Source organism: Poecilia reticulata, chromosome 3 (assembly GCF_904066995.2).
Source record: "Poecilia reticulata chromosome 3, P_reticulata-male-v2, whole genome shotgun sequence".
Lineage (NCBI taxonomy): Eukaryota > Metazoa > Chordata > Actinopteri > Cyprinodontiformes > Poeciliidae > Poecilia > Poecilia reticulata.
Window position 1 is genome coordinate 36,589,953 of NC_088832.1, and position 14,420 is coordinate 36,604,372.

At 47.1% G+C, this 14,420-nt stretch overlaps 1 protein-coding gene across 1 annotated transcript in view; it reads left to right on the top strand.

Moving 5' to 3' along the window:
• The window catches only part of LOC103460503 (transient receptor potential cation channel subfamily M member 1-like), a 28,810-nt gene that overhangs the window by 8,284 nt on the left and 6,106 nt on the right, over window positions 1-14,420 (top strand). Inside the window, exons 9-23 of the mRNA XM_008402705.3 lie at window positions 3,305-3,377; window positions 3,445-3,545; window positions 3,616-3,774; window positions 4,934-5,068; window positions 5,417-5,467; window positions 7,296-7,436; window positions 7,515-7,544; window positions 7,627-7,919; window positions 8,138-8,366; window positions 9,429-9,557; window positions 9,631-9,768; window positions 10,780-10,908; window positions 10,978-11,229; window positions 11,467-11,641; window positions 13,190-13,210. Of these exons, the coding sequence (XP_008400927.2) occupies window positions 3,305-3,377; window positions 3,445-3,545; window positions 3,616-3,774; window positions 4,934-5,068; window positions 5,417-5,467; window positions 7,296-7,436; window positions 7,515-7,544; window positions 7,627-7,919; window positions 8,138-8,366; window positions 9,429-9,557; window positions 9,631-9,768; window positions 10,780-10,908; window positions 10,978-11,229; window positions 11,467-11,641; window positions 13,190-13,210 (2,056 nt within the window). The remainder of the gene's footprint in view (window positions 1-3,304; window positions 3,378-3,444; window positions 3,546-3,615; window positions 3,775-4,933; window positions 5,069-5,416; window positions 5,468-7,295; window positions 7,437-7,514; window positions 7,545-7,626; window positions 7,920-8,137; window positions 8,367-9,428; window positions 9,558-9,630; window positions 9,769-10,779; window positions 10,909-10,977; window positions 11,230-11,466; window positions 11,642-13,189; window positions 13,211-14,420) is intronic.

Sequence of the window (14,420 nt, forward strand, 5' to 3'; positions counted from 1 at the left end):
CTAGGGACCCTGGAATAGGGTTAGGGTTAACCCTAACCCTAACCCTCCACAATTTAATTATTTATTTTTTGTTCATAGAAATAAAAATAAAATCGGGGTCCTGTCAATTACAAAATTAATCATATCGTATTTTCAAAGATTGTTTTAGCAGTAAAAATTGAATGTTCCCAGATCAAAAACACAGATCCATATCTGCCCTGATCCCCCCTATCTGGGCTAAATGGTTCGTTCTGCTTGGAGGCTTCAGTGACGCTGTTAGCAGCAGACAGTGGAAAATACGAACGACTGGCTGTTACTAAGCTGCTAAGAAAAGCTATAAAATCAGGTTTTCAAAAAAATAGGAGAGAGAGAAAAGAGATTTGACAGTCTAACCCTGTGGCTCAGGAAGAGCTTCAGATGTCAGTCAGTCAGCGGAGAAGCGATCAGGACCTGAAAACCACAACGACAACAAACTAAAAAACCTGTGAATTCACACGGGGTCAGTGTGACCGTGCTGGAACCTGCAGGGTAAAAGAGCTGATTTGGGGCTCAATCGACCCGTCATAGGACTGTGGGAGGGATAAAGCTCAGCTTCTTCATATTTTTAGCTTACTGAAAAAGACAAATCCAACCGTCTGACAACACTTGGGTTTAGGACGGACACAGATGAGACCTAAAGATGGGATGTTTTAACAAAAATTGTTTTTATTTTTTGTCTACAATATTAATAGTAAAGGAGGAAAATCATAATTTTATTTTTACTAAATGGAAAATCCCAAGCTACGCAGAATGTGACCTCAGGGCCGTGCAGAGGCCACTAAGGGGCAGGGGCTCAAATAAAGGCCATCTAACCTCATTATAGGACAGAATATTAACAAACAGCTTTCAGAGTTTAATAAACAACGATAAATTACTAAAATGTGAGATAAACAATCAAAGCTAAGGAACATCTCCATGTAGAGCATAACACTATGCCTATGTAAGATATTTTATTAGTAATTTCTTTCTGCAGGTCTATTTTGTTATAAGAAAGTTTTGCAATATTCAAACCAGCAATTTATCCGGATATGTAACTCAGAGCTGGACCAGCAGACATATTTACATAATTACACTATTAAAATATAAACTAGGGCTCAATGCAGCCGTTCAGTGACTGTAATCTATAACAGATCTGCCTGTTTGCTGAGTGGAGATGAAGACGGTCAGGACAGCAGAGCTGCAGCAAACTTTAACTGGACTGCAGGAAAAAGACACATATTGAATAGTTAATGTCACCATGAGAAAAGCTGCTGAGTTTAGCTTAACTAACTTTAAACATTTAAATCACAGTCGTCTCATGAAGTGAATTTTTTTATGCAAAACAAACTTATTTGCGTTTGTCATGAATATTTTCTTAATATTCAAAGTTTTTGTTGAAGTCAAAGTTTTGCTTGTGATTCTCACATGAGTCGTTTGCAGAGACTAAAATCACAATAAAAGATTTATGATGTGAGCAAATAAAAGTTTATGTTTGGCAAATAACTTTTTAACTTCACAAGACAAAAATGAGTTATTTAATTAAAAAGTTTTTAAACAAAACTTTGTTTTAAAAAAAGAATCATTACAATTCCAAAAGTTTTGATTACAATTTTATTTTACTTAAATGAGGTTAGTTTTTTTTTTCATTGAATAATTAGGAAACAAATTTATCTTCATCCTCTGTGAACCAGAAACTTAAAGTCTGGTTGAGTTTTTCCTTCATTGATGATAAACTTTTATTACATTCATTATATCCATCATGGTAATTCAGGCTGAGTTATTGTTAATTCTAAATTAATATCCTTGTTGGACTTTTATTTAAGTGATATTTTCCTTCAGGATACATTTACCTAACGCCAGAATAAATTAAATGTACATTATGCAGCAAAGGAAGTTAGAAGATCTGACATATATCCATTATGGAGATGATCGGTTTTGGACGGGCGATGTGCCTTATTGCATAATAAATACTGAAGAATGACTGATATCATTATAGATACAGGGGAGAAGCTTTTTAGTAGCTTTGCTAGCAAAGTCATTAGCTAGCAGCTAGCTAATAGCACTACAACAACAGCCTAATGTGTGTATGATAAAATACTGAATGATAGATAAGAACAGTTTCTCCTCCCCTCAGTAGTTCTTCAGAGAAAGGCAGACGCAGAGGCCTGTCAGCGTCTGTTGTATTTCATTACCTCTCTGCTTAAACCGCGACTCCGAGCTGAAGCAGAAACGATACTTCAACGTTTTCCGTCATCTGACAAGCAGCAAGTTACTCCACTTTATTCACCAAAAACGTTTTTAATTCACCAAAAACTGTTTTATAATCTGGAACGTTCGCTACGTTGAGCTCCAGTTAGCCGCCTTATCTCACTGTGTGAGAGGCAACTGGGTCACGGGCAAAAGGTCAAAGGTAACAAGGTGACCGGATGTTGTGTTGTACAAAAAAATAAAAATAAAATAAATAATAATAATAATAATTTTAGTACATGTTATTATGTGTCAGAAGAGGGCTTAGGAAATAATAATACTAAAAAAGGGCAGGTGCAGGTGCTCTGGCCCCCTGCAGCATAATATTGGATGTTTTTCTAAAACTGGGAGCCTGGAAAAGCGTCTGACGGTTAGCATCCAGCTAGCTGCTCCATGTGACTCCGGGTCGACCAGTCCGTACGGTCCTGGATCTGAGCCGGTTCTGACCCGCTCACTGCAACATTAACATAATGGTTTTACATTTTATGCAGCACTTAACTGAGATTGTTCTGTCCATTTCTTTAATCCCACAATCCCGCGCTTCTTCCACCGAACAGCTGCAGCGCCAGACCGACGGCATGTAAAACAATCAGAGCATCACTTCATGAAACTGACCTGCCGTCAGATTACCAGGATCACATGACCTCCACAGAGCGCAGGAAGCTCAGACAGGCAGTTTGCTTTAGAACAACATTAATCCAAACATCTCCTTTAAAAAGTCCATCAGAAGAATCAGCAGATCTTCATCCAGGAGCCTTCAGGTTCTAAAAGTTCAGCATGGAGCCACTGCTGCTCTACCTGACAGCCTGGCTCCAGGTGAGGCTTCTGGCTTCCTCTTCCTCCTCTTCCTCAGTCCCCTGGTTGGGGGTTAAAATCCCAGTGGCCTGAATGTGCTGCTGCTGAAACGCTGATGAAGCTCAAGGCCTTTTGAAGTAAAGAGCTTTCCTCCCAGCAGTCCTGCAGCGCCGCAGCTGCGTGGTGATGGAGCTGCTCTGGTCCTGTGCAGGGAGCTGACCGAGCAGCTGGAAGGAGAGTCCTGATTGGTTGTGTCTCTGTGCAGATCACCGTGTTCAGGATGGGCTCAGAGGGCCAGCAGGACATTGAGATGTCCATCCTCACAGCCCTGCTCAAAGGTAACCATGGCGATGAAGACGGCAGGTATCCTTCATTCAGACGCAGCCAACATCTCCGTGTCTTCAGGTACGAACGCCTCTGCGTCCGACCAGCTGAGTCTGGCCCTGGCCTGGAACCGCGTGGACATCGCCCGGAGCCAGATCTTCGTCTACGGCCTGCACTGGCCCGTGAGCGCCGCAGCGATCCTCGGTCCATCAGGGTGACCTCGTCTCTGACCTCAGCATTTCTGTTCCTCAGCCTGCCGGCGCCGGGCCGGCCGACCGGCCCAAAAGCCCGGCGGCGCAGCGCCAGCCAGCAGGAAAGGGAAAAGCCAGAGGAAAGAAAGGCAAAGCAGGCAAAGGCAAAGCAGAACCGCCGGAGGAGACCGACCCGCGGAAACTGGAGCTGCTGAGCTGGGTGAGAGAGCCGGGTCCACCAGAACCCGGAGCCGGGTCCACCAGAACCTGGAGCCGGGTCTATCAGAACCCGGAGCCGGGTCCACCAGAACCTGGAGCCGGGTCCTTCAGAACCCGGAGCCGGGTCCACCAGAACCCGGAGCCGGGTCCATCAGAACCTGGAGCCGGGTCCATTAGAACCCGGAGCCGGGTCCATCAGAACCTGGAGCCGGTTCCATTAGAACCTGGAGCCGGGTCCACTAGAACCCAGAGCCGGTTCCATTAGAACCCGGAGCCGGGTCCATCAGAACCTGGAGCCGGGTCCATCAGAACCTGGAGCCGGTTCCATTAGAACCTGGAGCTCGGTCCACTAGAACCCAGAGCCGGTTCCATTAGAACCCGGAGCCGGTTCCATCAGAACCTGGAGCCAGTTCCACTAGAACCCGGAGCCGGTTCCATTAGAACCCGGAGCCGGGTCCACTAGAACCTGGAGCCGGGTCCACTAGAACCCGGAGCCGGGTCCACTAGAACCCGGAGCCGGGTCCACTAGAACCTGGAGCCGGTTCCATTAGAACCCGGAGCCGGTTCCATCAGAACCCGGAGCCGGGTCCACTAGAACCCGGAGCCGGTTCCATTAGAACCCGGAGCCGGTTCCATTAGAACCCAGAGCCGGTTGCACTAGAACCCGGAGCCGGGTCCATTAGAACCCGGAGCCGGGTCCACCAGAACCCGGAGCCGGTTCCATTAGAACCCAGAGCCGGTTGCACTAGAACCCGGAGCCGGGTCCACTAGAACCCGGAGCCGGGTCCACTAGAACCCGGAGCCGGGTCCACTAGAACCCGGAGCCGGGTCCACTAGAACCCGGAGCCGGTTCCATTAGAACCCAGAGCCGGTTCCACTAGAACCCGGAGCCGGGTCCACTAGAACCCGGAGCCGGGTCCACTAGAACCCGGAGCCGGTTGCATTAGAACCCGGAGCCGGGTCCATTAGAACCCGGAGCCGGGTCCATTAGAACCCAGAGCCGGGTCCATTAGAACCCGGAGCCGGTCCTTCAGAACCCAGAGCTGGTTCCATCTGAACCTGGAGCCGGGTCCACTAGAACCCGGAGCCGGTTCCATTAGAACCCGGAGCCGGTCCTTCAGAACCGGGTCCAGGTTCTGACGGAGCCTCCTGTCGGACAGGTGAACTCCCTGGAACAGGCCATGATGGACGCGCTGGTTCTGGACCGGGTCGACTTTGTGAAGCTCCTGATCGAAAACGGCGTCAACATCCATCACTTCCTGACGATCCCGCGCCTAGAGGAGCTGTACAACACGGTAGGAAGAAACATGGCCGCCTGAGGAGAATGACATCACGTTATTGATCAGGTTATTGATAGGGATTAAACCCGATCAGCTTTTAGATGTGGAGCGTTTTACTGTAAATCTCCTGTTGAATCAAATTGAGGTTTTATTCAGGCAAATAGAAACAAAAGCTCTTTGTTTCTCCTGCTGTTTTAACCTTAATCTGTCCAACGACATGCAAAGCTTTTAAAACAGCAGCAGCCAATCGGATTAGAGACGCGGCTCGCTGGCTGATGGTCCAACTCAGGGATTAAGGTTGACTGATGTTCAGGGTCACAACCACCAGAAAAGGTCAACCTCCAACTGTCTTTGTTTCTGCAGAAGCTGGGTCCTGCGAACACGCTCCACTTTGTGGTGCGAGACGTGAAGAAGGTGAGTCCTGCTACTGGTGGCCGGTTTCCCCACTGAGCAAACACACTGGTTTCCTCTGAGCTGCCGATCCAAAGGCCAGGACCTGGAACCGGGTCCAGGAGTGAGCTCACACAGGCAGCTGTTACTGTCAGCCTGGGAAGGGTCAAAGGTCATCTCCAAACCATTTGAGGCTTGTAGCCATCCAGAAAATATCTCTTCAGCTGCCAGAGGTCAGAGAAATTAACAGATTCTACAGGCCTCAGTTAACAGGACAAAGGTTAAAGGTCATAGCACTGAAAGCCTCTGCTCTCTAGAGACAAGATGGCCACCAGCCTGAGGTCAGCAGAGACAATGTCCTCTGGACAGACGATACCAGAGTAGAGATGATGGACAGAACCAAGATGGAGGAAACTAGATCAGAATAAACTCCTCACTCCAGCTGTAATCCCAGAGTTCTTCAGGTCCGTTAGGGTTCTGGTTCCTCCTCGGTGCCGCAGGGTGCCAGTTTCCCTTGGACGGTTCGTTCAGGCAGCAGATGTTTCACATAATAATAATAATAATAATAATACATTTTATTTCAAAGGCGCCTTTCTGGCACTCAAGGACACCGTACAATAGTAAAAACTGTGGCAGAAACAAATAAAATGTAACAATTAAAAAGTAGATAAAAATAAATAAAACAAAACAATGTATCTATATAAAAACTATGTAAAATCAGGCAAACCAATTGTGTCATGTGGAAAAGGCAGATCTAAAAAGGTGTGTTTTGAGTTTGGTTTTAAAATGTGATAATGACTTTATGTTTCTAAGGTATGGTGGTAATGAGTTCCATAGTTGGGGAGCAGAGCGACTGAAAGCTCTGCTCCCCATGGTGGTGAGACGGGCAGAGGGGACAGTGAAATGGATGGAGGAGGATGATCTGAGGGAGCGAGAGGGAATGGCAATATGAATAAGATTTGAAAGATATGGTGGGGAGAGATTGTAAAGGGCCTTGAAAGTGTACAGAAGAATTTTGTAATCTATGCGGAACTTGGTGGGCAGCCAATGGAGTCTCTGCAGGACAGGAGTGATGTGGTGCATGGATGGGGTTTTGGTAACGATACGGGCAGCTGAATTCTGGACCAGTTGGAGCTTATGAAGAGATTTCTGGGTGAGACCAAACAGAAGGGAGTTGCAGTAGTCCAGGCGTGATGTCACAAGACAGTGAACAAGGATGGCAGTGGAATGGGGAGTAAGGGAGGGGCGGAGGCGGCTGATGTTGCGTAGGTGAAAATAAGCCGAGCGGGTAATGTTATTAATATGAGACTGGAAAGACAGGGTGCTGTCAAGGATGACACCCAGACTCTTTACCTGAGGGGAGGGAGAAACGGGACAGTTATCAATTACAAGACTGAAGCTTTTGATTTTGGCCAGAGTAGATTTGGTACCAATGAGAAGAACCTCTGTTTTATCACTGTTAAGCTGAAGCAGATTTGAGGAGAACCAGGATTTTATTTCAGTCAAGCAGTCAGTAAGCGAAGACGGTGGGAGGTTGGAGGCGGGCTTACTGGAAACATAGAGCTGGGTGTCATCCGCATAACAGTGGAAATCAATGCCATACTTGCGAAAAATATTGCCAAGGGGAAGGAGATAAATAATGAAGAGGAGGGGCCCTAAGACAGATCCCTGTGGAACTCCTGATGAGACAGAGGAAGGCTGGGAAGAGAAGGTTTTGATCCGAATGAACTGAGTGCGGCCAGAGAGATATGATTTAAACCAGTTTAGAGGAGTCTGAGTGATGTGGTCTGAAGAGAAGGCCAGAGCAGCAGATTGATTTCCTTCTTCACTAAAGTCGCTGATGTGTGCTCAGGGGAATCTTCCTCCAGATTACCAGATAACTCTGATTGACATCGGGCTGGTTCTGGAGTTCCTGATGGGGGGGGCCTACCGCTGCAACTACACCAGGAAGAACTTCAGGACACTGTACAACAACCTGTACGGTCTGAAACGAGTGAGTGAGGAAGGAGAACCTCAGCAGACCCCAGACCAGTCCGATCTGTTTGCTCATCTCCATGTTTGTGTCTTGCAGCCCAAAGCTCTGAAGCTGCTTGGGATGGAGGTGAGGATGCGTCGCTGCCAGTCTGAAAGGGAAGGAGTGAGGGAGGGGAGAGTCGGTCAGATGTTCTGAATTCTGTCTGTAGGACGATGAGCCGCGGCCAAAGGGAAAAGGGAAGAAAACCAAGAAGAAGGAGGAGGAGGTGGACATCGATGTGGATGACCCTGAGGTCAGCAGGTTCCAGTATCCCTTCCATGAGCTCATGGTGTGGGCTGTGCTGATGAAGCGCCAGAAGATGGCGCTGTTCCTGTGGCAGCGGGGCGAAGAGGCCATGGCCAAAGCTCTGGTGGCTTGTAAGCTCTACAAGGCCATGGCCCATGAATCCTCCCAGAGCGAGCTGGTGGACGACATCTACCAGGACCTGGAGAACAACTCCAGGTGAGTCCACACCGCCCGGGTCCGTTTCTGGTTCCATGTTTGGACCACAAGCTCTGTTCCTGGTTCTGTGGTTCTGAATGAAGCCAGTGTTTCAGGAGAGCCCTCAGGTCCACCTCCTACTCCAAGCTCACTCATGTCTGCTGATCTATCAGGAACATGCTGTGAAAAATGTGTTGTTGTACACAACATGAAAATGGCGCCGCTGTGTTTCTGTTTAGGGAGTTTGGTCAGCTGGCCTATGAACTGCTGGACCAGTCATACAAACACGACGAGCAGTCGGCCATGAAGATGTTGACCTACGAGCTGAAGAACTGGAGTAACTCCACCTGCCTGAAACTGGCTGTAGCTGCCAAACACAGAGACTTCATCGCTCACACCTGCAGCCAGATGCTGTTGACCGACATGTGGATGGGCTGTCTGAGGATGGGCAAGAGCAACAGCCTGAAGGTACAACAGGAAACAGTCCGCAACACGTACACCAGTCCGTTTGTCTCATGAACAGAAACATTTTAATCTTCTACAAAAAAGTTGTAGAACAACAAGAAGAACAATCTGAGGGTCTCCAGCAGTGCTTCCACATGAAGGCTTCATTATGACTCATTCCCTGTCCTCACAGAGACCATGTTGTGTGTATCCGAACGGTCAGTCATCGTTCAGGCTGTCCTCAGAGAGACCATGTCGGGTGTATCCGAACGGTCAGTCATCGTTCAGACTGTCCTCACAGAGACCATGTTGTGTGTATCCGAACGGTCAGTCATCGTTCAGACTGTCCTCACAGAGACCATGTCCGGTGTATCCGAACGGTCAGTCATCATTCAGACTGTCCTCACAGAGACCATGTCCGGTGTATCCGAACGGTCAGTCATCGTTCAGACTGTCCTCACAGAGACCATGTCCGGTGTATCCGAACGGTCAGTCATCGTTCAGACTGTCCTCACAGAGACCATGTCCGGTGTATCCGAACGGTCAGTCATCGTTCAGACTGTCCTCACAAAGACCATGTCCGGTGTATCCGAACGGTCAGTCATCGTTCAGACTGTCCTCACAGAGACCATGTCGGGTGTATCCGAACGGTCAGTCATCGTTCAGACTGTCCTCACAGAGACCATGTCCGGTGTATCCGAACGGTCAGTCATCGTTCAGACTGTCCTCACAGAGACCATGTCCGGTGTATCCGAACGGTCAGTCATCGTTCAGACTGTCCTCACAGATCCGGCGTTTTGAGACCAGAAATGATCATTTTTGAAACCAAGCAGGTTCCAGAGTGAATGTTTCTGTGAGGCAATGTGCAATCTCTCTCACAAATAAAATATATGGCGTTGTTCTGTGCTATTGGCTTTCCCTTGTAGTGTTACAGCGCCACCCATTGGCCTGGCTGACCCACTACAGCATTTTCAGTGGTGCTATGCACATTTTTCTAAGATGTTTGCAAATGTTTCAGTGTTCATCACTGTGTAGGAGTCTTAGTTTAGTTTTGCTAACCTTCTGTCTTTTTTGAATTGTCCTCAGGTGATTTTAGGAATTATTTTCCCCCCCGCCATCCTGCTCCTTGAATTCAGACTTGGAGATGAAACTTCTCACCATTCATCGAAAGAAAACACTACTGGGAAAACTAAAGATGAGAATAAACCCAACAAGGTACAAATCAAGCAGAGTAGATGTTGTTTATGCCATTATCAAAGCAGTTTGAGTCACGGCTCATCGTTTTCAGGATGTCACCTCCAATGTGGACACAATGTCCAAGAAAGGAGATGAAGAAGAGAACCAGAAGAAGAACCTGAGGGTCCCCATTGGGAGGAAGATCTACGAGTTTTACAATGCCCCTTTCACCAAGTTCTGGTTTAACACGGCAAGTTCACTTCACCTTGAAGAGAGAAACTTGTATTAATGTTTGTGATTGTGACTGGACTCATAAATCAGACACATTCGGCTTGTATTCTATGGTTTTTATCTCATGTATGGAGAGTTTCCTCTTTCAACAAAGGTTTGAGAACCTGAGCTGTGTTTCTATTTTGTAACTGAAGAAACTGGGCTTTTTCTGTGGACTCGTGTTGACTAGTCATAATCAGACTAGGAGAAATTATGATAGCAATTCTGCAGAATACTGCAAGAGTACTGAAAGCTGGGTTATACTAAATATCCAGTGACTGAGTTGTTTCTGGTTTCAGAATATCACTTTTGAAGTTGAAACCATTTTTTTTATTTACCACTGAAGTTAGATGTCAGAGAAACACGAAGCAGCAGCAGAATCCATAACACGGCTTGTTAAGATGTAACGTGGAGTGAGGAGCAGAGAAGAAAGCAGCCTGAAGGAGAGTCGGCTCCTCTAACACGAAATGCTTCGATCCTCCAGTAACGGGTCTCTGCCTGAAGTCAAGAACTTCTTTTGTCTGGTTCTCTTGCTCCAAAGTTTGGCAGGACGCAGCAGAGCTGTGAGGGCAGGACTCTAATCTGTTCTGGTGTAGAGAGAGCAAACTGAACGGGGAAGTTTGAATTTATGTTTACGTCCCAAATAATCTTCTGTCGGGCCGAGGGTCTGTAAGGTCGGACCCGTAACCTGGAGCTGCTTCTCACTAGGAATCAGGTTCATCAAGGATTTGACTAAGGTGCCTCTTGGATTTTCACAAACATCCTGGTGAACTCCCCAACCCAGACTCCGAACTCTCTGGATGGACCAAATATGCCTTGTCATGTTTTAGAGGGAGACATGTCTGATGGGTGGACAACTTTGTGCCTGTAACTGTCTGAAGATTGTTATTCATTCCTCTGGTCAATTTCTGTTCCCAGATTTGCCCCTTATGTCCTGTCAGAGTCACCTAAACTGAAGAATTGGATTAATTTGTGCTGAACTGTGTTTCAGATCTCATACCTGGTGTATCTCATGCTCTATAACTACATCATCCTGGTGAAGATGGAACGCTGGCCCTCTCTGCAGGAGTGGATAGTCATCTCCTACATCATCACCCTCGGGCTGGAGAAAGTCAGACAGGTAGGGATTTCTCAGTGAGATCATGTGTGTTTCTTTGGTCGAGAACCCTGACAGTCTTTCTGCCGTTAGATCCTCATGTCAGAGCCAGGGAAGCTGAAACAGAAGATCAGTGTGTGGTTGGAGGACTACTGGAACATCACTGACCTGGTGGCCATCTCTGTCTTCCTGCTTGGCCTCCTGCTGCGGCTCCAGGGCGAGCCCTCCATGGGCTATGGACGAGTCATCTACTGTGTTGACATCATCTTCTGGTACATCCGAGTCCTTGACATCTTTGGAGTCAACAAGTACCTGGGCCCCTACGTCATGATGATCGGCAAGATGGTAGGGAGCCAGGTGGAAAAACCTGTGATATGTGATGTGTACCTTTAACCAAGGCTCTGACAAAACACTGAGAAGACATTCAGAAACCCCACAGGGCTGTTGATCCACACTGCGGTCAGAGATTACAGGAAGATGTGGATTCTTGGAGGGAACTAAGCTTTAGCACAGAGCTATAGCATCACAAAGTTCTAAATAAAGTCTCAAGCTTTTTGTCGTCCGTCTCCTGCGTGTCTCCAGATGATTGACATGCTGTACTTCGTAGTCATCATGCTGGTGGTGTTGATGAGTTTTGGGGTGGCTCGGCAGGCCATCCTCCATCCGGATGAGGAACCCACATGGCGCCTGGCCAGGAACATCTTCTACATGCCGTACTGGATGATCTACGGAGAAGTGTTTGCAGACTCCATAGACCGTAAGACTAGCGTCCATAGTAAGCCATCTGTTAATCTTCCCTCAGTCTCCGCCATCCTGGTCATGTGGTCCCTTCCTTTCCTGACCTCCAGTCTCACTCTGTTTCCATCTTGGTCTCCCACCTGCTCTCCTCATGTTGCTTCTGTCCATAAGGACTTCTCCTTCTTTGCCACTTCTCTCCACCTTCTCTTTTCCAACACTCATCTTCTCACTCATCCTCTGCACAGCAGGGGGCAGTAGCAACACGGCTGCTGTGTTCAGATAACACCTGCAATTGAATTTCACCTGTTTGTAAAGTAAACTCGAAATACCTTTTATTGTTTAAACTGAGCTGGACTCAAAGTTTCTGGAGAACTTTCTAAATAAATATTTCCTACAGCATCAGAAGAACAAAGTCTTTGAGTTCAGATGAAAAACAGAAAATTCACTTAAATAAAATAATGTCACATTGGCTCCACATTGAAAACTGATCTAGCATTAAGTTAACATCACATCACTTCAATCACCTGTTAGCCAATCAGCCAATCACAGCTCAGCAGCTCAGTGCATCATAATGACAACACTGGGCGATGTCAGGAAGGGACGGGAACGGCTCCACTGGATCCACTGGATCCACTGGATCTACTGGGACCAACAGCCACCTCTGGTTTTCAGGAGCAGCAGCTCTGGAAGGAATATTTCAGAGGCAAAGGTTAATTCTCAGAGTGTCTCTAGACAGAACTAGAAGGAAATATCGGCTTAGAAGCCCGGCCTGGTGGTTCCGCAGGCGAAACGGACCCGGCCTGGTGGTTCCGCAGGCGAAACGGACCCGGCCTGGTGGTTCCGCAGGCGAAACGGACCCGGCAGAAACTTCTAAACGTTTCCAGTCAGTTATCTGTCATGATTTGTGGACCGAAATGCAGAAGTGGTGGATTTGAGATGATTTGGTATTTTAATGTAGAAATGATGAAAAAATGAAATTACAAAAGAAAAGTGGGTAGCAGAGCTGAACAAACCAGTGAGGAGGACAGGAACGATGGAGCGAGCTGATTGGCTAACAGGTTGCAGGTGAGGAGAGAGAGACAGAATGGCACAAAGGGCGAGTAAACAAACAAAATGAATCTCACTGTAACACAGAATAACTAGACATAAAGAATAAACCATCTAAAATACCCTCGAAAGACGGAGCGTAAACAAGCTGATCTAATCACAGAATAAGAGATTAAAACACACAGAGCAGCAGAAAAATCCAAACTATGAACCCAAACAACCCCAGATTCATCCTCCAGGTGGTTTCAGCTCAAATCAGGTGAATCTGTCTGCAGAGCTTCAAAGCTTTTCCACCTGAACAACATTTCCTTCCTCATCTGAACACAAAGTTCTCCAGAAGTATTTGAGCTTCACCATTTAACAGAAGATATTCTTGGTGTTGATGCAAACATGGACAGCAGGTGGCAGCATTGCCTCATTTTCACCTGGAAGACCCTCTAAATTGGTGTAAGGTGAGTTGTTGGTGTTTGTCTCAGATTAATGATGTTTCTTCTGCCTCTCCTCTGCTGCTGATGGACAGTTTATGCCATGGAAATTAACCGTAAGCAAATATGAACATTTCTGCTGTTTTCTGTCAAACTGTGGCCAAAGCCTCTCAGTCCAGTCTGATTCACTGTTTCATGTAATCATCTTGTTCCAATTTATGCTTCAGTCTGTCATGCTGATCAAACACGGGCTTTTCAAAATAAGAGCATATCTTTGACCTACTCCATCCTTGTAGCTGATTGGCTTTGAACTTAATTTTCAAACTCCGGTTCTGCAGAGCTAAACGTTACACAACAACCATATTTTTCTAATTCAAGTTTGTCACAAACAGAAACTTTTATTCACACCGAATTATAAGCAGAATTGAATATTACAGAAAAGACTTTTAAGTGGGAGAAAATCTGAAATCCAAAGAGTCAATGTTGTCAGGTTTCTTCATAGGTGGAAGGTCTTTGGTTCAAATCCTAGTTAGGCCAACATTAGTGGTGGGACTTCACTAATGTTGGCCCCCAAACTTCAGCATCACTGAAATGATCTGGATTTTGAAGCCATTTCATCCCTAATATAATTTCATATTAATAGTTCTTGAGGGTGAAGTTCACCCAAAAATTCGAATCATGGGTATTAATGCAGTTTGTATAATAGAAAACAAATTCTATATTTTTATAAAATATAGAAATCCCTTCTGCTTATCCGGGTCGGGTCTCGGGGTCAGCAGCCTCAGGAGGCCCAGACTTCCCTCCCAGCCTCTTCCAGGTCCTCCAGGAACCCCAAGGCGTTCCCAGGCCATAGAGAGACATCGTCCCTCCAGCGTGTCCTGGGTCTCCCCTCCTCCCGGTGGGACCTGAACTCCTCACCAGGGAGGCGTCCAGGAGGCATCCTGACCAGATGCCCGAGCCTCAACTGGCTCCTCTCGACGTGGAGGAGCAGCGGCTCTACTCTGAGTCCCTCCCGGATGACCGAGCTTCTCTCTCTAAGGGAGAGCCCAGCCACCCTGCGGAGGAGGAAACCCATTTCGGCCGCTTGTACCCGTGATCTCGTTCTTTCGGTCATGACCCAAAGCTCATGACCATAGATGAGGGTGGGAACGTAGATCGACCGGTAAATCGAGAGCTTCGCTTTTTGGCTCAGCTCTCTCTTCACCACGACGGACCGGTACAGCGCCCGCTTCACGGCAGACGCTGCCCCAATCCGCCTGTCGATCTTCCGCTCCATTAGAGCTCCAGATCACGATCTGATGAAGCCAACAGGACCACATCATCCAC